The sequence below is a fragment of the Glycine max genome, chromosome 1, assembly GCF_000004515.6.
Source record: "Glycine max cultivar Williams 82 chromosome 1, Glycine_max_v4.0, whole genome shotgun sequence".
Lineage (NCBI taxonomy): Eukaryota > Viridiplantae > Streptophyta > Magnoliopsida > Fabales > Fabaceae > Glycine > Glycine max.
In genome coordinates this window covers 1,402,985-1,428,429 of record NC_016088.4, presented here as the reverse complement: position 1 = coordinate 1,428,429, position 25,445 = coordinate 1,402,985, and the positions used below count along the sequence as shown (strand labels likewise).

General features: G+C 30.5%; 1 protein-coding gene across 2 annotated transcripts; it reads right to left on the bottom strand.

Annotated features, from left to right (window-relative positions):
- Window positions 1–14,839: 14,839 nt before the first annotated feature.
- Window positions 14,840–21,587, bottom strand: LOC100793658 (homeobox-leucine zipper protein HDG5-like). Of its 2 annotated transcripts, XM_026129016.2 has the most exons (12): window positions 21,420–21,587; window positions 20,952–21,196; window positions 20,651–20,817; window positions 20,320–20,437; window positions 19,445–19,636; window positions 18,601–19,071; window positions 18,079–18,180; window positions 17,592–17,804; window positions 17,276–17,444; window positions 16,685–16,953; window positions 16,464–16,559; window positions 14,866–15,819 (listed from the first exon to the last, which is right to left on the bottom strand). In XM_026129016.2, exons 2-12 carry the CDS (start codon window positions 21,087–21,089, stop codon window positions 15,385–15,387), a joined length of 2,370 nt encoding a protein of 789 aa, XP_025984801.1. In that variant the 5' UTR covers window positions 21,090–21,196; window positions 21,420–21,587; the 3' UTR covers window positions 14,866–15,384. The 2 variants fall into 2 exon arrangements, with proteins under 2 accessions (NP_001352051.1, XP_025984801.1); NM_001365122.1 differs by lacking the exon at window positions 21,420–21,587 and having other exon boundaries at window positions 14,840–15,819; window positions 20,952–21,398.
- Between the last annotated feature and the right edge of the window lie 3,858 nt (window positions 21,588–25,445).

The window sequence follows — 25,445 nt, the reverse complement described above, 5'->3', positions numbered from 1 at the left end:
GAGAATTTTTTTAATAATTCCTTAGAAGAACTTATCCAACATTTCTAAGATTTGTAAGAGACCGTATGAAAGAGAAATTTATAATTTCTATAATTAGATAGAAACCTATAGATTGGTTATTTATTAAATAATTGACACAACTCATCAAAGAATTAATTTCATCATGATTTTAACACAAATATGCTTAATCCTAATTATATATTTTTAATTATAAATCGATGAGACTAAAAAAATAATATAATAATTATGGATTGATATGAGTATTTCACAACGATTATTCAAAGGAATAATTGATAATATTTATTATTTATTAACTAACAAAATTAAAGTTATTTTAGTCAAAAATAATTAATGAAAGAAAAAAAATTAAAAGAATTCTTTTAAAAAATTCAAATAAGTCTTGGAACTCTTACCTTAAAACTAGTCAAATATCAAATATATGTAATATAAAAATATTCTTTGGTCAGTAATAAAATTTCTTAACAAGGAATTAAAAAAAAAAAACATACATGTGATGTGGTAACAGGCAATGATTTTCTTGAGTGACCAATTCTCTCTCTAGTTTTCATTGGCCAGTTTACTCTCGGCTGAGCTTTTTGTTACGCGGAGATTGGGACTAATGATTGGAATTTCATATAGTCAGCGAGAACGAAGCTTGGATGATAGTCTATTTCACAGTCCGGCCTACAGCAAAAATTTGGTCCGTACTATCTACCCTTGTCAAATTATATCAATCTTCTTTCTATGGTCTTAAATGGGTTTGATTGGCTTATCTAATTGGTTGAGGTATTATTATGTAGAAATACAATCAGATTTAAAAAAAAAAGTAAAAGAAAAAAAGAAAATTTCTCTTTTATTTTTGAATTTATATGGCATGAAGTGACAAAAAATATCTTTTATTAACAATTCAATCAAGCAGCACGCAATAAATGCGACAATGGGACACACACGAAACCTGTTGTTATTATTGTTGACTGCCCAAATGCGAAACTTCCCTGCTTTGCGTGTAAATTCATGCTGCGGTACTCACTTAAAATAGCTACTTGCTCCCAAAACAGTAAGGGCATTTTTGTAATCCTCAATCCTCCACGTTCACTATGGTTTTCGTTAGAGGAGTAAGGGTAAAAATTCTGTTTCTGGGAACTTCTTCAATTGACCAAAATGCCTAATGAAAAGTGCAAGTTCACCTAAATAACTATGTCCTTTGTGTCTGTGTTGTGACTTATAAAACAAAAAAAAACATGTCCTCTTCCCCGGAACACCAGAACCACCCAGCCTTTGTCACAATCAAAAGTAAAATAAAAATGGAGCGGTTGATTAATTAATTGCGGAGAGTGGAGTATATGCTGATTAAAGTTCTTAAAAAACTATATATTAAAATAAAGAAAAACTTAGTAAGTATAAATGTAATTCAGTTAATAATACAATGATAGAAGATTAATCTCATGAACGTTTTTAAGGATCACTTGAAAAAACTAAAGGTGCTAATTACATTTGGTGAACCAAAAATAAAATATAAAGAAAAGAAAAAAAAGGTGTTGGATTGTGAATTTTGAGTAAATGGGTGAAATTGAGAACCGTTGGATTTGGATTTTGTGATCCATGTGATATGATATGGTGATGGGATGGGACCATAGAGGGATTAGATTGGATAGGAGATAATTGAGGAGAGGCAGGGGAGTTATGATTCCACATTTATTGCGGGTAGCTATAAAAGTGAAATGAGCCAGCTAAAATGGATGATGATTATGATGATGGGTAAGCATCCAAGTGTTTAAGAGGGGGAAGTTGGGACTTCGTAGGTGTCCATTTCCAAAGCACCCGCGATCTTGGAAGTTAAATGACCCAAAATGGGATGAATGACAATGCCATGGGAGAATAGAATTTCAGTGAGTTGGACCAAGTTTCTACTTGGTCTTGAAATAAAGACAAAAAAAAAAAGAAGGCAAAATTAGGAAATGGATTATGTAATACCAAGAAGACCCCACCCTATTGATTTGCCTTGGTTTAGATTACTCCCCTTTCTTATCTAGAAGAGTAGTATATTGATACTACTATTATCCATTTATATTAAAATTGGAGAAGCACTTTCAATCTTTCATCATTGACATGTTTCCGTAAGTCCATATTTGAATAAATAAAACAAAAATGATTAAACAAGTGACGTGAATGGGGAAATTGGATTAGGAAATGATCATGTGGCTGCAACATCCGAGCATTAAGAGGCAAATCGATTATTGACCAATGTTCTTAGGTGTCACACAGTGCGTCAATGGCAAAACAAAACCCGTTGACAATCGTAATATGCTAATAGTTCGGATGGGTATGAGTTAATGAAGATGATTTAAAAAAAAAGGTTTGACATATCTCCAATTTTTATTTAAAAAAATCTTATTAATAAATAATTATATAAAATTTATAAATAAATAGCATTTGAAACATAGAAGAATTATTTAATATTTTATAGTTAATGATTATAAAAATTATCTTACAAAATAGAAGAATTTAGAATTGCTACTTTTAAAGGAATGAGAATAAAAGGTTTAGAAAAAGAGTGGGGAGAGTGAAAATTTTTAGAAGCAAATAAATGTATGCGTTTATATATGAAGAGAGATAGGGGAATATAAACAAGAAGGAATTCAATTGTGTGTATGTCTTCTTAAAGTGTGAAGAAGATAAAAAAAGTACGAGATCACACAAAATTTTATATATTGATTCATTATTCAATGAAGAGTTAAGTCTTAAGGGGACTTGATAGTGTATTAGTTAAAACATGTTAAAATACTTGACCATGCTTCTAAAGCATTATTATGAGTATTTTATGTGAAGATCTTTTTCGTCTAACATATATAACTTTGCTGTATATAATTGTCCATTTAAATGGATATTGTCCATTATGGGTATTGGAGACTTCTTTTAGAAAACACTTGTTGGACGGTTAGATGTAAGAACTTTGAATGTTTTTCATGTACAATGAACTATTTATTAGTCAAATCAATTCTCAAATGTGATAATAAAATTAATTATTTAAGCATGTTTACAACACATGTAATGAGCTATTAGTCAATTTTAAAAAATCAATATTATTTATCCTCATCAAAACATTTTAGGGATTGGATGCTTTGTACATCTTTGGTTTCAACATTTATCACTTTACATATCATATTTAGGAAGAAAGAAAACCCACTTAAAAAAATAGGAACAAAGAAAATGAAAATATTTGTTTGAGATGAAAAATAAGAACAAGAAATTATTTTCTGCGTGATTCATAAGAAAAAATTTCCCCTCAAATTGACATGAAAGGGGGAGCGAGAAAATCTTTTTTTAAATTAAATATTTTATCAAACACAAGATTTAAAAAATAACAATTAATTTTATGCTAAAAATAAATAATAGTAATATTTTTTGGTATGAATTCAATTTTTTAATTAGTGGAAAAATGTTTTTCTTATATTTTATTTTATCATTATTTATTTTACTCATCCAAACAAGCGAACATAATTTATCTTCTAGCTTCTTTAAATTTTTTATCCCCATATCTACAAATAATATATATTTTTAATTCTATTTTTCTTTCATTTTTATCTTTCTTATTCCAATTCATTTTTTTCATTTCTATTTTACTGTTAAAATCCAAACAAAACATCATAGTAATTAAAAAATTATTATAAAAATAATATATGTTTTTTTCATATTTGATAAATGAAGACTAAATAGTATCATAAAAAACTATTCAATTAACACATTCTAATTAAATTTATGTTGGGTAGAATATTTATTGCCTATCCGAATATTTTCTTGAAAAATCAATAGGAATCTCTTGCGCAGGCAAAAATCTCCTTCACAAGCATGAAAGATACCAAAATATCTCATATGTTTGATGAGGATAGTTGTACGCCGAACCATTCCTTAATTATGAAGCAGATTGACAAAAAAAGAAGGCCTAATAATTCATTTCCCACGCAACGCAACGTTGTTTCGCTCAACCAATGCTCCATTTTTTCTTAAAATGCAGCCAAAGCAAATCTTGTTCCCAAAGATTCATGCCCCAACTCAATCTAAGAATCAATCATTGTGATTCTCTCTATGGGGCTATGTCAAATTTTCATTGGTTCATGGCTTAAGGTACCATTATTATTTTAATAAATATAAAACACTTAATTAAGCCACAACATGTAGAAGAGAATCACCCATTTGAGAAACAACTCAGTCGTGCATCCTAATCACAAATACGTACAACCCTTTGTTTTTTAAGGTCTAGTACAACCTTATTATACCTACTATTCTCCCATCACCGTCGTAAAGAAACATGTCATTATTAAAGATTTAAAGTTGACTTAATTGGTTATTTGGTAGCATCAAATTGAGTTGACACTAAACACTTTAAGTTCGATTTTAATAATTTCTATTAGTAAAATATCAAGTATTTGTATAGATAACAATATTTGTAGATATTGTTGTTAGTTAATGATAAATCTTCAGTTAAATTTAAAATGTACTTTAATTTTTAAATTCCACAACTTCTATTTCTTCTGAATTTTTATCCACGAAAATCAACAACAACCTAACCATTCATTAAACCAAATATTTATATTGGAATCAGTTGGTAGCGGTAGGTATCAAAATGGTAGAAAATTTCAGTGACGTATGTAATCCGGAAAAAATAATACATGATTTATTTATTACTTTTTGTATAAGACCATAACCAATTAATTTTCACACAACGACAATGTAAAGATTTTATATTATTAATTAATTAGAAATCATTCCAAAATATGAGTTTTGAAATAATCATGATGAAAATTAACAATGTTATCATGATAATATATATTTGAATGATAATGAAAATATTTTTATATTATCAATATAATTCAATTAAATTATATATAATATATCTTTTAAAATAATATTTGGTACGGCAAAAACTTCTTCATTCTTATATTATGTACCTCCCTCCTTTAATCAATATGAGTGACAAAACAATTTTTCAAAGTTTTAACGCAATGATTAATCCATGCATTTGGAAGTGACAAATTTACATCGAGAATCAAAATAAATAATGACAAACAATTCAAGTATCAATTTTTTTTTACATAGAGAACACTCTGTGACACTCTATGTGATTGTCTAATATTATTTAAAAATCATTAATTTAGTGGAATTTTATTTATTATTTAATGATTCTCCTGAAATTTCTTATATATTGACAAATAAACATAATTCAATATACTTGTAGATACTTATCTAAGGGTATTTGCAAATTTGATAAGATAAATTTTAAAGAGAAAAATCATCAAATTCTACTACTTCAATTTTTTTAATTCATCATCTAATATGTTTTGTTAAAAAGTTTATTTCAATATTATCCAATTTTAAAAAAAATTGGATTGGATCAACTTTTTATTTTAATTTTACTTTTATTTTATTGAAAATATTAAATAAAATGGTAAGATATATAATAAATATAATTAAATATTTAAAAATATAATTTTTTTCATTTATATATCATATGTCATTATAAAACTAATAATAATATATATTTTTAAGCATATGTTATATAAAAAATAAATTTACACAACTTGATAATATATTTATGTATCTTAACTCAAGTAATTAGTAAAAAATATCTTTAATTAAATACATCTTTATAAATAGGTATAATTTTTTTACAAAATAAATAGGTATAAGTTAACTTATACTATTTATGAAAATATATTTAGAAATATATATGTGATAATTTCTGTAAAAGAGAAAAAAAATATAAACTCTAGTGATATCATCCATTTATGAGTAAAAGTATATACATATTTAAATGTTAGATTTGAATTAAATTTGATCGATTTTCAAAATTAAATTTGTACTTCAATCCAATCAAATAATTTTTTTAATTTTTAGATCTGGTAAATTTGATTGATTTTTTTAAATTTTTTTATTGGATTTGATCTATTTATGCACACTTCTACACTCCTCAAATATATTTAAACCTTTCTGTTTTTTTGGACAGAAATATTTAAAGTTACAAATCTTTCTTATTATATATTTAAGTGCTTCTTAACTATATTATTTTATTTCACTCATATAATTTATTTCCATATATGAATTTTACATTAATGTTTTTAGTTTTTTTAAACATAATACGTTTCGATCTTAATTCTTCTAGAATTTGAATGTTTATTTACATATATGTTTATTTATTCAACACTTGTAATCTTTGTTTTTATCACAGATTTACTAATATGCCAAAAACTCTAAGTTCACGTATATGTCAATATTTAACGAATTTATGATGATATAATGATAGACATGAAAATTGTTTTTTATACATATAAAAGACACAAAAATAATGTTTAGAGAAACTAAAACCAAATTTTAGTAAATTTATAAAAACAATTCAAGGCTAAAAATTTCTAACGAGATATTGAACCATAATACAAGTATAAAAGTACGTCATGAGGGCATTGCACAGAGGTGGACCCTGATAATCTACGGGTACAGAAACTAAAAAATGAGACGGTTTAGGTATAAATATTTGGTTTGGTAACAATTTATATTAAATTTTAGTTGATTTTTTAGTATGAAATAGATAATGAGAGAAATAATTACCATTTATGACCTTCAACAAAAATTAATTATCATTTTTTATATAAATAATTTTATATTAATATCATGATAAAATATATATAATTAATTGGTTGGTATAAAAAATTATTACGTAAGTGGTGTTTTTTTTTTTTAATGAAGTCTTAATCAGAGATACTCTACTCTGGCTATGGTTTGGGTATCTGTGGTTAGTTTGGTAGGACAGAGATGTATTGGAACCATGAGGCGTCACGTGGTGTCACATAAACATGTTGGGGACCTCACCCCATCCTCACCAGCTTCTTCTCTAGCCACAGTCATTACACCTTTAAATAATTAATTAACAATAGGGTGTTTATTTAATACATAAATAATAAAGTCCTCTTAAGGAACAACTGATTTTTAAAAATTATTAATTTTTTGTAATAAAAATTATTAATAAGATTAAGTTTTTTATGTATAGATAAATATATTTGTTGCATTTGTTTTAGCATCTTGATATATACCTTCTTCTATTAGAAATTTTTTTTATTTTTTCTAGTTGTCGGATATACCTCATTTATTATAGTATTATTTTGGGTTTAATATAATTTAATTTTTAAATAAGAACGAAAGAAAAAAGAAAAGAGTTTTGGACGGCTTTGTGGTCTGAAAAGAACTGATGAAACACCCCACTAGTGCACAGAACAACGAGGCGTAATTCTTGTTCTTTGCATAGAATTGTAAGGGTTTTTATAGAAAGAAGTGACACGAGCCCTGTTCTTAGATAGTAAAACAAAAACACCGTACGCGAAACAAGGAGGTTTCATTTTCGTTGTACGAAAGTTCCGCATGTGTGATTATAGTTCACATTCACATACATATAGTGTTAATATCAATATGGTTAATTGGTTTTGTTTTGTTACGTAACCTATACGTTCCCCAAAAAATAAATAACAACAGAGGCAGATAGTCTTTCTTTCACTATAAAATGTTAATGTTAATAGGTATTTTCTATATCGATTTCTAGCTAATATGAGTTAAAATTTTATTTCTTCACTAGCGGATATGTGTAACCCTAGTCCATGAATGAAAAGGCTGGTCAGATAGTGTTCGAAAAAGCAAAGCTTGTAAATCAACAAGAAAGATGGCTGTGCTGCTTAAAATAGAGGCACCATTATTAATGTCTCTATGTATAGTGTATAGGGAATATTAAATGATGAGGATAATATAAAATTTGCTCTTTTTTTTCCCCTTAAAAATAAGGTTATGGATAATATTTTCTGTATTGAGTGTCCATCAACATTATTTATATAACATGACTTTTGACCAAATGATGAGGTAGCCGCTCAATATTCCTCCTCTCCCAATTGATCCTAATCAATGGCCTAATATTTTTGTTGTTAAAGAAGCAAAAGTAAAGCATAGAAATCCATAATATAAAAGCAGAGACGAAGAAAAAGATTATTACTCTGAAGGTTTTATGAAGGGTATATATATGGATATATTTATACAAATTGAATTGTTGTGTCTCAACGATTGGTTTGAGAAGATAGTACAAAATGTACAATTGAACTTGCTGCATCGTCGTTGTTTGGTCAAAGAGACAGAGCGCATAAAAGGGAAAATGTTCATAGGAGTGTCAAAATTGGATTTTCTGTTCTGGGTGAGACAGAGGTGGAAAACCTTGGAATAGGGTCATTTTTAGAAGTCAACTATTTGATGTATGTGATAAAATAAGTACCATAAACTAATATGAAACCCCTCGAGGAATATTCTCTAATAAAGTGTGATCAGCATTTAATAGGTCCAATTATTGGCCGAATTCACCGGCATGGGCAAAGCAAGTCTAAACTCAATGACCAATAGCACAAAGAATTCGTCAACTCTCAAGATTCACAGTAGAAATTCAAGAGAATATATTTCTTTTTTTTATAAAAAAAATGGCATTATTTTAAATATTAACCTTTCAAGAAACAATGAAAACTACGAAAGTCCGAATTGAATTCCTGAATACCCAGAAAAAGAAAATAGCTAGGCTCTGAAAAGGAAAAAAAGTAGGGATCATTTTCAAAGGGAGAACTGGACAAACTTCGTTTTCGATAAAGATCACATTTCCTATCTATCTATCTACATGCATGTCTATGTTTTTTATTTTAATTAATCTTCATAAATATAATTAAATTTAAAGTTTATTGTTTTAAAAAATTGTTAGATTTAATGAATAAATTTTAGCAATTGTCCTTATCATTTAGAATGTCATTTACAAGGGTCATTCTAAAGATCACGTGACGTAATATATCCATGTATGTTATGTTGTTAATAAGTACTGTAGTAATAAAATCATTTCAAAAAATTGAAAAAAAAGCTGACATTAAGCACTGAAAACATGTGTGCATCATATGAATAAGTACAATGCTTTAAAATTAATTGAGAGAGCATAATTTGACTTCGTACATTGGGCTCACAACTAGGAGGATATGATATGTGAGTGAGACTTGGACAAATTCCAAAACCAGCAGACACGTAGAAAGCTAGCTTACCCTCTCTGACTTGTTTACTCATTTCCACCTTGGAATTTGGATGGAAAATTATGGATTAAAAAAAGCCTTTGTGGATTAAGGTGGAAAAGACTCATTGGACACAGCCTTTTCAGCCACCATTTTGAGCCCACTTGCTGACCAAATCTTTGAATTTTCACTTGATACCAACTTTTCTAGGCCCCTTGTATTATTATCCACGTTTCCAAAGTTTGCGTCTCTCACCCATAGTTTACGCTTATAAGTATCCCTTACATACTTTACTTTTAAATTTTTGATTGATTAAATGTACCACATACCACAGGGGGAAAAACCCACAAAGAATAACACAACACAGTCACACATATTGTGACGGAATAAACAAGGGAATTTAATTACTAGGAAGGGGGAGAGGGAAGGTATTTTTTTTTATGGCTACGGTGGTAGGATTTGTTTTATGGCAAGAGAAGCCACCACCACGTATTTGGGGTAGCTAAAAAGAAAATTGAAAGTTGAGGCCAACTTTTGAACTTTAACATTTGTGGGTGCACAACGTAACTAAGTTTTGTGTCCACATTTGGTTGAGAGCCACGGTGTTTACACATTGAAGAATAGCCTATCATTCATAGCCACATATGCAAAAAAAAAAAAGGAAAGAAAAGAAAAAAGAGGTGATCCTTTGTCTGCGTGGTCACTGCTCACATAGCACTTTTACTTAACCCCACTTGTTTTTATTCCCTCGAATCAATTATATGTTTCTCCAATGTCCATAGTGACTAGTTCTAGTTCCAACCCCTCAAAATCAATGGCCCAGCATCTATGGTTTTGGTTGTGTGGGTTAATTTCTTTGCCACCAAATCTCATACGCATTTAAGCTTAATTGAAATTTTATTATATAGGATTCAATGTATAGAATGGAATTTAATCATATTAAGTTGATCTAACAGCTTCAGTTAGATCTACCTAATTTTTATTTTATTTTTGCTTAAGTTTGAGTTCCAATTTCCTACCTAAATACCATGCAAGGCAAACTCCCCCTGTTGTTTTGTTGGTTGTAGTTTTGGATTTTAGAATCCCCTATGGTATGTGTTGTGGTTCACATTAATATTCTAGGGGTGGTGGTGGATTTGTTGATGTGATGTTGGATCATCCTTCCTCTTCCACTCTTGAGGCATTTTCTTGATTCCTCCACACATCAGCAATACCTTTTTTCTTTTTGATTTACTGTAAATACTGTATTTTCCTCAATTTTGTTATCTTTTAAAAATTTGTAAAATCTTAATATCTAAAATTTGAGTTTTATACTTTTAGCTTCCCGTACATAACCAAATCCTTTGACAAATATTTGCACCATACACTTTCTGTGATGAATATAAAAATTAAACATATAGAAACATTGGTTATTTACCAAACCAAATGAATGAAACTTCCTAGATACATAAAATTATGTTTGGGTCTTCACGTGAGTAATAACTTCAATTTTAATATAATCGATCCTTGATAATTAGAATATTCCTTACCTACTTTTATGAGTTTAATTAAAATTAATCTGTAGTCACTTTCCAGCACAAAAATAGAACAAATGAAGTTCTTAGTCTCTTTTACCTTTTAAAGCAGTATTTCCTCGACACGTTTCTCTTATTGATTTATAACAAATGCATTTTCTTCAATTTTTTAATACATAAAAATAGGAACAAACTTGTCTTTCTTCTGCGATGAAGATAAAAATTAAACATATAGAATCATTGGTTATTTATCAAATGAATAAAACTTTTTAAATACAAAAATATTTTTGGATCTTCTCGTGCAACTTAAATTTTAAAATAATCGATCCTTGATAATTAGAATGTTCCTTACCTACTGTTATGAGTTTAATTAAATTAATCAGTCGTCACTTTCCAGCACAAAATAGAACAAATAAAATTCTTAGTCTCTTTTACCTTTGAAAGAATATTTTTCTTAAAAGAAATTTAATTTACTTTTACATTAGAACACGTGCGTTGAACTTTGTATGTAGATGAATTCAAATAATTCGATTTGTATAGCAAAAAACAATGGAAACCAAGGTGTGGTGGAATTGGCCGGCATCAAAGTCTCAAAATTGAATAGCATATCTGCGTATGAAATGAAACTTCTTACAAGTTAGCAAAGATATTTAAAAATTTAAATTTCAATATGGTGTGAACCAAAACCACGAGAGACACAGTTTTTATACATAGCCTCAATCATTTGGCCACTTGTCCCTTTAATATTATTCAGTGTGTGATACCTACTATGACTTTATTAAAGACGTTTAAGAATGAAATGTCTTGAACTTCATCAGAGATTGGCTCAAAATTATCAAAATGGCTAAAACGCTGACACTCTTGAAACCCTTGACCGAGTTGTTTTTTTTAGAGAGTGATGATGTTGTGTGTTTATGTTAGGCAATAAAGACCAAGACCTTGGACCTCATCTTTTTCGTTGAATCAGTCAAAATCAAAACGACAAGTTCTCAAAATCTGCCCTTAATTATGAATGAATTGGTTGGCCATTGCCTAAACGACATATCTCAAAGGAACCTAATGCTTTCGATGTCATTGCTAGAAACTCAGCTTCAATTGTCTCTCCTCCAACTTTCTTCTTGCTTTAGGAAGTGTTGCATGGCATGCATATATAAGAATATTGGTCAAAATTCATGTTGTGCCTTTTGCTCCCTGCTTTAAATTTCCGCTGTCTGTTTGCCTCGAACTTGTAGGTCATTTGATTAAGCTAAGACCATTTCATTTGTCAAGAACTATAGTAGAGAATAAAGGCATCAAAGTTAGGGAACAACTATTATTGCAAATTTGGAGGCGGGGAATTATGAACTTACATCAATTATTCATTTATTAAATAGAAAGCCCCCTTAATTATGAATTTTATCGTATACCATATTCTAATAAGACTCAAACCTTAGTCATTAAAGAGAAGAAATATTGAATACTCAATTATTAGGAATCTTTTAAAGACTAAATTACTTGTTACTAATTATGGTGTGATTTCAACAAAAACAAAAGTCAATAGGTCCAAGAGAAAAAAAAGTGCACCCATAAAATTTTGAGTGGCTTGGCCGCTTGGACTCTTGGTCGTAAAGCAAACTTCGAAATTGGTTTGATAGGCACCGACAATGATTATAGAATGAACCTTTTGTGCTGTATAATCAATGGTCGGAGCAAGAAGTAGGAGGAACCAAATTGATGATGAGAAAGGGGGAAAACAGATCCAGAAAGAAAAAGGAAACTAAAGAATTAAAAAAAAAAAAAGATATGGAAAGAAAAAGTAGCAGGTGTGAAATATCCAGGAGGTTTAAATTGAGTCATAAGATTGGACTTGGGCAATTGCTTCCTGCACCCTCTAAAATACTTCCTGTATCTCCTTTAACTTAATATTTTTTTACAAAATTCCGGAACTACCCTGCACCACATAATTATTATTTGGTTTTTTTCTAGAATGATGAATCCAGAACACATAAAAATTGGTGGAACTTCCTAAAAAGGCCAAACTAGAGTGTGAGATTTGTTAATGTACACACACTTACTTTTAGTATTAGTATGCTAGCAAACTATAACTAGAGTTTATCTTAAAATACATCTATGATGTAGCTTGTTAACATACTCATACTTAAAAATAAAAATAAGTGTGTATAGTTAACAAATTTATATATATACTATTTATAATGAAAAATTCAGTTTTAGGGAATCTATTTTCTATTTTATTTTCTGTCAAATTTAATTAGGAATCTTAAATTATTTTCTTATATTCTTATTTTTAGAAACATAAATAAATTAAATCGAAACTATAATGCATGAAGAAAAGAGAACAAATGGTCAGTCCAAAACCATAAGATGACCCTTTTGCTCTCATTGGGTCTTGTCTCTTATAGATTGGACATCCATGCAGCCCACATACAACTAAGATGTAAGAAGGAAAGTTGAGAGGAACTGCTATTCTTACACAAATGGTGCTACATACACCTCATTGTGCTTTAAATTTTGTTTTTCCAAAAATATACTTTTCATGAAAACATTATTTTGTTGACAAAATACACAACAAAATCATTTTTATTGTGTAAGGGGGAGTGCAAAAAAAATAAAAAATCACAACAAAAATGTAATTCTGTTGTGTATTTTATCAACAAACTCATATTTACATTGTCTAATTTTTTTGCTTCACCTCTTACATAACAGATATATTTTTATTGTGTATTTTTTTTTACTATTTTTATTTAATTTGAGATATAAATTACTTTTTAAGTAAGTAAATCAATTGTCATATAAATGTCTTTTTTTAAATTGAAACTAAATTAATTAAAATATAATTCACCATTTATAACCGTAGTCAATATCATTCTGTAAAAAAAGTCAGCATCATATAAATTATCTATTTTAATTTAAATGGAATTAATTAGATAGAAATTACCATTTATGAAGGTAATCAAATTAATTAGTATATAAGTTATTTTTATTAATAGTAATTAAATTATTTATGATACTAATTTATATACTTATTAATTTGATTACAGTTAAAAATAGTAACTTGTGTCATTATTAATTCAAATTTAAATAAATAATAATAATAAATTATATCATAATTAATTTTATTACTGTTATAAATGCATAATGTGTGTCATCATTAAGATAATTTTTATCATAATTAATTCAAGAATAATTGCTTATAAATTCGTGGATTACACTATCTTATATCTACAATTAATTGTAATTATTTTTCATAAAAACTTAATAAAAGGGAAACATGTTTGCGTTTGTGTAAGAAAGAGTACAAGAAAATCACACAACAAGAAACACAATTTTGTTGACAAAATACATAATAAAGTCCTATTTTTGTTGTATATTTTTTTCACTTCTCCTTACATAATAGAAACATGATTTAATTTTTTATTTTTTCAACCAAATGGTGCTTCCATGAAAATAGTATTTTCAGAAAATAAAAAATAAAAAAACATACGTGGGGTGTAAATAATATTTTTCGGGGTGAGAATAGCAGCTCTCAAAATTAGATCCTTTCATTTTTTTTTTAAAATCAATCTTTTTCCTGTTAGAAATGTTTCTGTGAGCTGAGTCACCACTGATGCTTGAGAATGATACTCAAATTAAACTATTTTCTTATTACTTGCAATTACCTTAGATTATTTTTTTATTATTTCATGAATACTCATGATTTAAAGTTGCATAATCACTTAAAAAAAAATTCACGTGACTTTCTAAAAATCTCACTGTAAATGGCACGTTTACTAAAAATTTGTTCATTTACATTTTTTAATAATGTGCAAATAACAATCCACGCATGGTGATCAATTAACAATCCATTGCCTTGGTCTACTTGGGTAGATCTGCGTTTTTACTTTGTACAATGTAAAAATGATATATATATATATATATATTAATAATTATTATGAAAATCGATAAATTTATTATACATGTTAATTTATAATTAAATGAGTACCAAAAAGTATACTAATCTAAATAAAATGGATCAAGGTTTGAAAGGGTTTGTGATCATGATTTCGACTGCATCGTCAAAAATTTTATGTTCTCAACACATCTATACTTACAGTCATATTAGTAGTATTTGTTCACAATTTCTTATATAATGTAAAAGACTGCGACAAAACCGTGACCAGGCGAGGGTCGCACATAAATGTCATTCGACATTGTTGTGCATAAAAGAATAAGATGGGTGAAACCGTGGAAGTTTAAATCAGAAAAAGGAAGGTGGGAATTAAGGAGACAGAATGTAAACAAGTGAATTAAGTCAATCCAAGTTGAATCATCATGATAAGCATTGAAATGAAGACAGTACTAGAGGCTGACATAGAAACAAGAGTCAATTCCCGAACCACAGCACCCTTACTCACTGGTGAGGCCATCTCTCACTAGAAAGCCCAGGGTACTATCTGGTTCGCTCTTGACTCCCTCAGTCCCTCTAAAACCTCACCCACATTGTTTCTCAAACCCTCACACACATCCACTAATCACAACTTAATTTTTCTAACAAACTTCCCTACCTAATTAATAATCCCTACTCAAATCACATCTTAATTTATTCTAACCATTCTTACCCTCATATTGCTCCCCCATCTAGTCTAGTACCTCATTCTTCTCTTTTAGCACAAAGCATAATAATAGTTCTTCTTCCTGGCACTCCTTGACCGATCCACACAAAAAGCTAACACTACAAAGTCCCATAAAATCCAAAAGGGTACACACAGAAGGAAACAAAACGCGGGTAGGGAGGAATTAATCATCCGAGTGACTACTTTTTTCTTTCACTGCTTGGTGGGTTCAGTGCAAAGGAAGAAGCCGTTCTCATGGGAGTTAGTAGAAGAAAGAGCAGCTTCAATCTGGTGCAAGGTGTTGCAAAGGTGGTTGTTGATGGCGGTGACGCTCGAGAGGTTGAGCTTTGCAGAAGGGATTGTGCTCGCGAGAACCTGCACCCCCATTGTTAAGAGGCAACCACCTGAGTTGTTGTTGAGAGATATTGGAGGCTCTGATGAGTTTGTTGTATCGGTGATGGGTGATGATAGCATTGGCACTATCTTGAAGCCTTGGGGAAGAAGTGCAATGCAAGAAGGGTCCTCGCCACTCATGGCTAGCTGGATCGCATCCACGTCGATGGTTGTGTACACTACTAGGCTTCCAGATTGGTCGGTGCAACTCTCTTGCAGCATTAGCTCTACGTTCTGGGATGAGTTGCTTGCTACCTGCATATATATGTAGGAATAACCTAAGGTTTAGAATAGAAAACCTTTCACTTGCATTTTAATAAGATCATTTCACTTCACATCAAATAAAAAAACTCTACAATTTGATATTTTTATTTTTATTCATATGAATCGAAAACAGATATCAAAAAATAAATAATAATAACTCAGGCATCATGTTTAATAAATCAAAGTAAACCTTCTTAATTCATAATTTGGTATTGATTTTACTATTATAAGAAAAAATATTTTTCTATTGGTGGTTAGTTTTTTCTTTGAGATAATATTTAGGAGAAAACTTAAATGTAATTCTTTAAATGTTTCAAAGTGTTTTCCAATCACTAGTTAAAATTTAAATTTTACCTAGATGTTAAGGTTTATATTTTGGAAGTCAGACTTCAATATTGAAAACAAGACCTAAAAACTTATGACATTACATCTAAGTTTTTTCTTGATACTTTTCATTAGTATAACAACAAATAGAAAATCTAGATACAGCCAATTTCCATCCAAATTTGATGAGGGTGCAATGGATCCAAATCAGCATATGTTTTTTTTCTTCTATTGGAGAGACAAGAAGGGGACAGGAAAAAGGTGATTTCTACCAGAGAACAATACTCCATTAATTTGGAAAATGATCTTACATTTATGCGAAGAAGAGAAATGCAGTTTCCTGGATGTGAGCCATTTGCAATATGAGCCACTTCATTCAATGAGTTCCCGTTTGAAAGAGTATCCATCTGCCAAAAAATAAAAAAATAGATATTCATCAGTTAACCGTTAAAAAATGCAATGGATTAATAGTTGAGTATTAATTGAATTATAAATGATTGCAGATTGGATCTGATACATGGGTTTGCACTACCTGAGATCTGTGGCGTTCATCCCTGAGGAGATCAAAGACCTTGGTGTGAGAATAGGGCAACCAAGTGGTTGAAACTGCACTTAGAATCACGCCATTAGGTTGGCCAGGCTCTGTGATTTTCCTAGTTGTGATTCTAACAGTGTCTTCAGGGGAATCTGATATGGCTGTCCATGATTGACCACCAGAGGTACTCATATTAAGGCTAAACGTTTTTATCATTCTTTGGGCTAGTTTCATCAAGTTCTTTCGCGCATCTGGCGAAGGTATCACTGCAAATTATAATACAACAAATATGTGTCACATCTTAATGCAACATTTATATTTGTTGAAAAATTATTCATGGACATCTTGTGCTAAATTACATTTAATTTAGACAGATAAAAAGAGAGAAACAAAGATCGTGTCAACTGGCTATATGTACTATGTGAGTGTTCATATATTATAACTTATTTGTTTTTGTACTTTCCCTAGACTAGTTTTAGGTGAAGTACTACTTTTTGATCCACAGTTTCCTTGTTAATTATGTATTAAGTTAATTTAAGGTGATTGAAGTTAATGCAATTAAGATGAGGTAGATGAGATTTTGAGAACCTCCAAGATCTGATATGTTTCTGGCCATGAGGCTTGCGACCCTTTCACATTGTCTCTGCAAAACTCCTAACCAACGCTGTGCTCCAAATGCCATTCCACTGTACACATAATTGCAGAATATCTGATGCACAGGTTTCTCTTCTACTTTTGCATGCTCCACCCATGTTACCTACAATTTACACATGTAGTCCCAAAACAAAACGATTAAATTAGACATTTACACCAGAAAATGTTGGAAATGAAACCATTAGAAGCACCAAGTTTGTAAAAATTGGAACACGTAACAAATTAAAAATACTTCAGAAATAGGACTTACCCTTGAATACCCATTTGGCATATCTTGAATAACGCAGCCAGAGGACCTCCTGCAGTATCTAGGGTAAGAAGGGTGAAAATTTTGGTGAAAGCTATCAACAGGAAAATCAACAATGGCCCAGGTTCCCTCCTCAGCATTTTGTTGACAATATCGAAGAAAATGAGTCTCACGAGTGGACACCAAAGGAGAAAGAACTTGGAATTCTGCGCACATCTGTAAAACACAAGCAATATATCAATAACAATCTAGGTAAATTATATGAAACTTGTAAGTAAATCATAGTTTTAGATTGTGGTTGTGGTCGCATGAGTCAAAAAATCTATACATTACGGACAATTGTAATAAGATGCGGATGATGTTATCATAATTACATCGTGATGCGATTACAAAATATCAAAATATTTGATATTGTGACTGCAATTGAAATTGCGGACCATAATTATATTTAAAACCATAAATTAAATATTCACACAGCTGTCACACCTACCAGCTGAAGAGTCCCGCTTGCAAGACCGGAAGCACCAGAAGATATGATTTGGACAGTTTTTGCTCTTGAAACGATTGTAGGAAACAATTCCATCCATTTTTGCTAAAATGTAAAATGTAAAAAGGACAGAAGTCATCAGAAAACGTATGGAAATAGAAGGGAAAAAGGAGAAAGGAAAAACAATTTTAACTTCAGGACTTTTTTTTTCAGTCTATAACTTTGTAAAATGTTACAAAAATATCATTTACTATACTTTTTTATTAGTAAAAAATAATACAGCATTATTTTACACAAAGAAAAACTGTATTTATATAATTAACTTGTATAATTTTTGTACGGCATAGAGAGAAGAGAAAGAAGTGTGATGCAATGATAAAGAAGAAATAATAATGTTATAGAAAGTAGTGTAAAAAAAATTGAGTTAAACTTTTGTAAGATAAAAGACACTTGGATTTTCAAATGAAAGTAAAAGTTTACTAGAAGGATAAAAAGGATGTTAAAAAAAATTCAACAATCACTTACAGCATCAAGGAAAGCATCAACAAGAGTGACACTATTAATTATAACCACAGAAGTGTCACGGCTAGCTTCTGTCCTTAGCTCACTTCGGTTCTTGAGATTCTGAGGCCAAACAAACATTCTTGCATGCTCTTCAAAATTGAGCACTTCCCTTTCACCCTCACTGCTTTGGATCCAAAGTGGTTCATTTGTCTGACACATCTTCACAAGTTCAGCCATAGAGGAAGCCGCAAGCTCCAAGGCCAGAGACTTCTCTTCTTCCATTAAAACACCACCCTCAGAAAACGGTGAAGCTTCGGGAGGCAACATTGGCACAGGAATCATTTCTGTGCATGGAGCAATGGGATCCGAAAAGTGCCTTGGGTACATGTTCATGTCCAAATCCAATGAAGGGGCCATTAGAGTAGGATCTGCTGCCATTGTTTGTATTGGACGCCCAGTGTATCTTGTAGTGAGACAACACACGCGTTCTAACTGCAAAATTAACATTCACATTACTTGAAAAATTAAATCATATGCTTAAGTTATGCTTAATGGAACAATTCATTCATGCATGAGCATACACCCAATCAAACTAAGGTAACATTATGATTAAAAACAAGTACCATTTAAAATAACTTTATATTAAATATTATTAATATGCATTGACAATGTAATTATCATGTCAGTTTTTTTATTTTTATAAGAATTATTTATGAATGATTTCTGACTGACTGATTAACAGTGTAAAAACTTTTTATAAATTAATTAAACTGTTCATTTCCAAACCTTCAGACGGTTCACATATCATAAGGAAATTTAATCAACTACGTTTCGTATTGAATTGAAGTTGTGCAATAAAATATACCTCTTCTCTTAAACGAGCATTTTCAATGCGAAGTTGGTGTTCATCGAAACCCATATCAGCACCCATTATGCACGGGCCACCACAGTTGGGACAAATAACGTTACGCAGTGCAGCTTGTAACCGATAATTCTCACTCTTTAGAGTCTCATTCTCAGCTCTAAGTATCATATTATCTGCCCGGTCTTGTTGTGCCTATTTCCCGGCCCACATTAAAAAAATCAAACACAAATTAATGGTTAATACAAAAAAAGTCTAAAGGTTCTTCCGTATGTTTCCTAATGTTATAACATAGCAACATGTATAGTAATGATGATGAATATAATTCGTGTAATCCTAAAACATAAATGCTTTAAAAATTTATGAAGCAAGGAGGAATAGAACACACTTATTCAAACCCTAATAAAAACCTTAATGATAATAGCAATAAATATGAGTACGGTTTGAGACCACTTGTGACAGGTAGGGTTTAATGCGTACATTAATGGAATACAGAGTGTATATGATGGACATACCAAGAACCACAAGTAAATGAGAGTCTTCCACTCTTCCTCTTTTTTTTTTTTTTTTATTTACTGGTCATTGGTACTATTTTTTTAATCTATTTTTCTTGATATTTTATCTCTCACGGGCTGTGTAGCTGTTTTTATTAGGGCATAGGAAAGTTTTAATGCAAACGCGGTTTCATTGGGAAACGTGCTGGTAGTAATATGTAGTGAGAGACGTTCAAATAAATGGGTGGAATTAAGAGCTTGTACTACCGTTTAGGGTTTGGATTTATTATTATTATTATAATTATATCGTCAAAGTAAACGTTTTTTAATGGAAGCTGAGATTGAAGAAGAAGCATGGTGAGTAATAATAAAGTTTCAGCGTACCTTCATCTGGGTTCGACGGTTCTGGAACCAGAACTTGACCTGGCGCGGTTTAAGACCCAATTCATGGCTCAGTTTCAGCCTCTGCTTATCATCAGGGTGTGGGCATTCCTTGAACAAACTGCCAAATGTTACATTACACATGAAACAATGAACAACAACAAATTAAAACCTTGATCAGTTTCAGTTTTATCACAAAGGAAACAAAAGAGAGAGATCTAGAAGAATATGTGTCAAGGGGGTTAATTCAGATGATTGAGCAAGACTATGTAAATTTTTTAACACTTTGTTCGACTCTCCAGATAAAAAAAAATATAAAAGAATATGTTCTCACGATTCCATTTCTTGGATCTGGCGAGCAGTGTGCCTGTGATAACGTTTCTTCTTTGTGGGTTCTTCATGACTCTCTTGTTCATACCCTGATTTGTCTTCAACTAATTGTTCACTTCCTGATCCACTTTCCATCTCTTCCTTCCCTCGCAAGATCCCATCTTCTTCTTTCTGTTTTGTGCAAGTGGAAATTAAAGGCAAAGAAAGTGATTATCAGAAGGGAGAGATTTAACAAAAAAAAATAAATGCAAAAAGCAGAAACAAAAAAAAAGAGAGAGAAAAAATGGTTGATAATAATTAATTACCATGGAAGGAAAAGGTTGAAAGGGCATGGTGGGGATGAAGTTGAAGCTAGAGTTCTGGATCGAGGAGGAGAAGAGAGTGTCTGAGTTTACTACTACGTTCCCTCCCATACTTGACATAACTTGGCAATCCCCATACATTCTTGCTTCCCAAAACTACACTTCACTTGCGTAACTGTGTTTTGTGTTTTTTTAATGTGGTGAGAGATAAGTATAAGATAACCAAACCTTACGAGCCAAACCTGTCTCTAACACCCCACAACAAAACTTTCCCATATCAGAAACCAAACAAATAAAAAGCTTTAAACTACCAAAACATTCCCATTCAACCCCGAAAAACATGAGTAAAAGATTCCCTAGACAGCCAAACCAACCCCCTCAGAATCTTACAAAGATTTTTTAGCATGTTACATGATCAGAAGAAAAAAATTAAAAGAAAAAAATCAAAGTTAATAAAGTTATATGGAATACCAGAAGGAGCAATGTGATGAGGAGGTTGTATGAGAGTGGTTTTTGGTGATCTTAGTTCACTTGAGAGTTCACTCAGTTGACACAACACACGCACACAAAAGGGGACAGGGTCCCTCTCTCTCTGGCTTTCTCTTTTTCCTTAGTCCTTTACCTTATCCTAGTTTTCTTCTCTCTCTCTCTCCTCATATAATGGTCATACATATTCATTCAATTCATAGTGTGTTGTAATAAATGGGTTAATTTAATAAATTTACTGTGAATGGTAAATGCGGGTCGACAGAAACCGATCAGCAGCACTTACTACATCGGCTGTCACGTTCCACGCGGTGCTTTCTTAATGGCCATTCTAAACGTTTCCCACACCCCGCACCAAAGTCAAACCTTTTTTTCCTCTCAACTCCTCACCCACGCGCCTCCTGCCTCCTTACGTCTTCCAAGGAAGAGAGTGTGATACACGCGCCTTGTTGGCTGATGTCAGGTTTGAGTTACTCATAGGGTATGAAAAGAAGAGTTTGGATTGAGATGCTGGATGCGATGACAATGGAAACCAGCTTTATAAAAAGATAAGGTTTTAATTATAAAAAAAAGAGGTTTTTAATGTTTCTCTATTACTCTTAACTAATTAAAATTAGTGGTTGATTTATGTTACTGTTATCTAATTAAAATCCGTGGTTGATTGGGTTGCTTTGAAAATGATAGATTTTTAAAAAAATTTATTTTTTACTTTTTTTTAAAAAATTATAAAAATAGATAAATCGTTTTTTAATATATGATTTCATAACGTAGAAATCATATATCAAAATATGATTTTATTTTTTATTTGCTTAAAATATTTTTTTAAAAAACTAAAATCATACGTTAAAATATAATTTTAATTTTTTGTTCTTCTTTTAATGAAATCATGTTTAAATATATGATTTTTAAGATAGTTATAAAAAAATATTAAAATCATATATGTATATATGATTTTAACTTTTAATAATAAAAAAATTGAAATCCTATGTGCATATACCATTTCAATATAACAATTTTTTGAAAAATAAAATCGTCCTTTAAAGCATATTTTTTTAATAAACCCATACTTATGATTTATTCATTTTCATATTTTTTTAAAAATATAATTATTGTGATTTTTTTTTAAAATATTACCCCATTATAATCTTAAATAGTGTTATGATTTTAACTTTTAATGATAAAAAAAATTGAAATCATATGTACATATACCATTTCAATATAACAATTTTTTGAAAAATAAAATCGTGCTTTAAAGCGTATTTTTTTAATAAACCCATACTTATGATTTATACATTTTCGTATTTTTTTAAAAAAATATAATCATTATGATTTATTTTTTAAAAATATTACCCCATTATGATGCAAGAGGCATGATTGATTTATCTCATCAGATGAATGTGAATCATATATCTAAGGTGGACTTTTGACGTATTTGAAGTGAAATGTTGATTTAGAAATATTGGACTCTTAAATAGTGTTATAATTTTGGTGTGTTTTAATAGATTGAAAAGTTTGAATTTTCCTGAATTCAACTGTTGTTTCAATGTGACTGAGATACTAACGTCAGTAACATTATTGTTACAATGTATATGACGTTACTTAGTACTATATAAGAGTAAAAAATGAGTTAAACTTCCTTGTGGACAGGACCCAAGACCTCATGGGCATATGGTATCCAATTTTCTTATACAAATTGGGCTTAACCCAATTCGCAATCTTGTTAGTCTAAGTAATAAATATTTATCAATAAAAAAAAGAAATACTTACATTAAAAATAATATTGTTCAGATGAAACCTTAGTTTTTATTAAAGAATAGCAAGAAAAAAATAACAAATTATATTTAATTTTTGTTGATGTAAAACAAATTACTACTGTATAAGATTGTAGTACAAACACTTCGGAAAAACACAATTTATTACTTGTATATTTCAGAATTCACTAAATTACCTGTCTTTATTTGAAGAATCTCAATTACTAGGCAGTAGGTACAATTTTGTGATTTTAATATTAAATTTTAATTAATAATAAAAATTTATTCGGAAGAGTACTATATTAATAAATACAAATAATAATATTGTACTTTTTTGTGAAATCGCATGTTGGTAATTCGGCAAACTTTGTTTACTTTGGGAGTGAGAATGTGAGAGAAATATTGACTTGTAACTGAAGAGAAAGCGTTGAAGGGAAAGGATCGAGAATGGTCATAAAGTAGTAGTAGGGTCAAATAGATCACAGCCGTTAATTTATGATCAACGAGATTGGAGATTTGCATGGTGGAAATTAAGGGTGGGGGATGGGGTGACTTATTAAATGAGTTTTGACACTGAAACCAGTGAGATCCAAGGGTGTCACTTTCACTTTCAGGTGGGGTCCACCTCATCGATCCAAAGGCTATGGAATTAAATTTGGTGGAGAGACTAGATAGGGTTTTTTATTGCCTTGGAAATTTAAATATGATCATTCTGCAACAAATTTAAATTTTGCATCATGAGGGGTAGCCCAAGTTCTTGGTTTATGGTTGGGTCAAATTTGTCAACTTATGTTGCTTTCAAACCATTTCTTAGTTCTTATGAAAAAAAGGGACTTCATAGTAGTGATTGCATATGCTTTGTTTGTGGTTCAAGTTTTTGGAAAAAGAAACGTAGATGCTAGTACTAGCAAAAAGGGTGTGCGTGTAATGTTACTAATTGGTTAAGGTTTAATTTGTAGTAAAGTTTCTTTATTTGGAATAATTCTTGAAAAGAATGATGAGGCAATGTTAGATATGGGAAAATATATTTGAGTTAGACATTTTAAGCAACGTGACAAGAAGTCAAGAACACACTATGGGTAGGTAAAAAGATGCGAGAAAAACAGAAATTTATCATAAAAAAATAAAACGTACTCCGTATTTGATACAAAGTCAATTAATGTATAACTTATGCAAACTTAATAAATAAAAGTAACTAATCAATTAAATTAATCATCAACTATCCAATTAAAACCAACTACACTGCAACATCAGTGAGAAAATCCAATATTAATTTCTTTTATCACTATTTATGCATATAACAATTATTAATAAGCATTTTTTTTACATAAATTTGTATTCGTGTAATAAAGTATATTAGTTTTCAAAGAAAAAAATTGGTTTAGGGAATAAGTGGATAGTTATAACTTCTAAATTCTAATTATAACAATTAAAGTAATTATCTTTTTTAGTATCAAGACTTAAAATGACTTATGGACCTTACTAACTAATCTCCTCCATACCAAAATAGTTTAGTACTAAAGGGTTAAATTTTCCTAAATATTGTGACTCTATATTCAAAGGAAAATTAATCTCACAACTTAAACAAGGGATGAATTAAGAGTTAGCACTGCTTACCAAATAACATTTGATTGACTAAAACTGAAATATAGACGTAAATGAAGGAAAAAAGAATCATTAATCTTTAATTCTTGATCAATATCCTAGGTCAACCTGTCAAGCCTTGTTTGGCAAATGCATCACCAAACAAAGTTAGCCTCAAATTAAAACATGAGTCCTTCTAACAATTCTATCCAAGTCATTCAACAATCAACTCCTTGACAAGGGGGGCATAAGCCATACCAGTGAGATTCCAAACAAACCTAGTGATGTATTGCACGGACTTCAAATACTAAACATATATAGAACTTTGTAAGTTTTAAAACGAATTTTGTTACGAGCGGCAGCTTGGTTATTGCCTTCGAAGGTCAGCTCCTCCAGAATAATAAGGAAGAAGAAGATAAATTGGATTCCAGGGCGCCACTGCTGCTAGAGAACAAGTGAGAAAGGAAACTAACAACTTTTCTAGGTAAGCTGAGGCATAATCTTCACCTCCTTCAATGGGCCTGAGACGGTCCTCTAAATGATCCTACTTTACCTGTGCGGCCATAGCGCGTAGGGGCTCTTTCCCATCCGCAAAATGCAATGATTGTAGTTGTGGGCGAAACTGAGGTCCCTTCCAAAGGGTTTTCGACAGGGTATACCAACCAACTGCTTGCCC

Bases quoted from the DNA above. Each gene is read 5' to 3' on its own strand.
- LOC100793658 (XM_026129016.2), bottom strand. From the start codon at position 21,089: ATGTATGGGGATTGCCAAGTTATGTCAAGTATGGGAGGGAACGTAGTA. The intron at 19,637-20,319 runs GTACGCTGAAAC...GCCGGGAAATAG, and splicing joins ACCGTCGAACCCAGATGAAG to GCACAACAAGACCGGGCAGA. The intron at 15,820-16,463 runs GTAAGATCATTT...ATATATATGCAG, and splicing joins TTTCTCTTCTTCGCATAAAT to GTAGCAAGCAACTCATCCCA.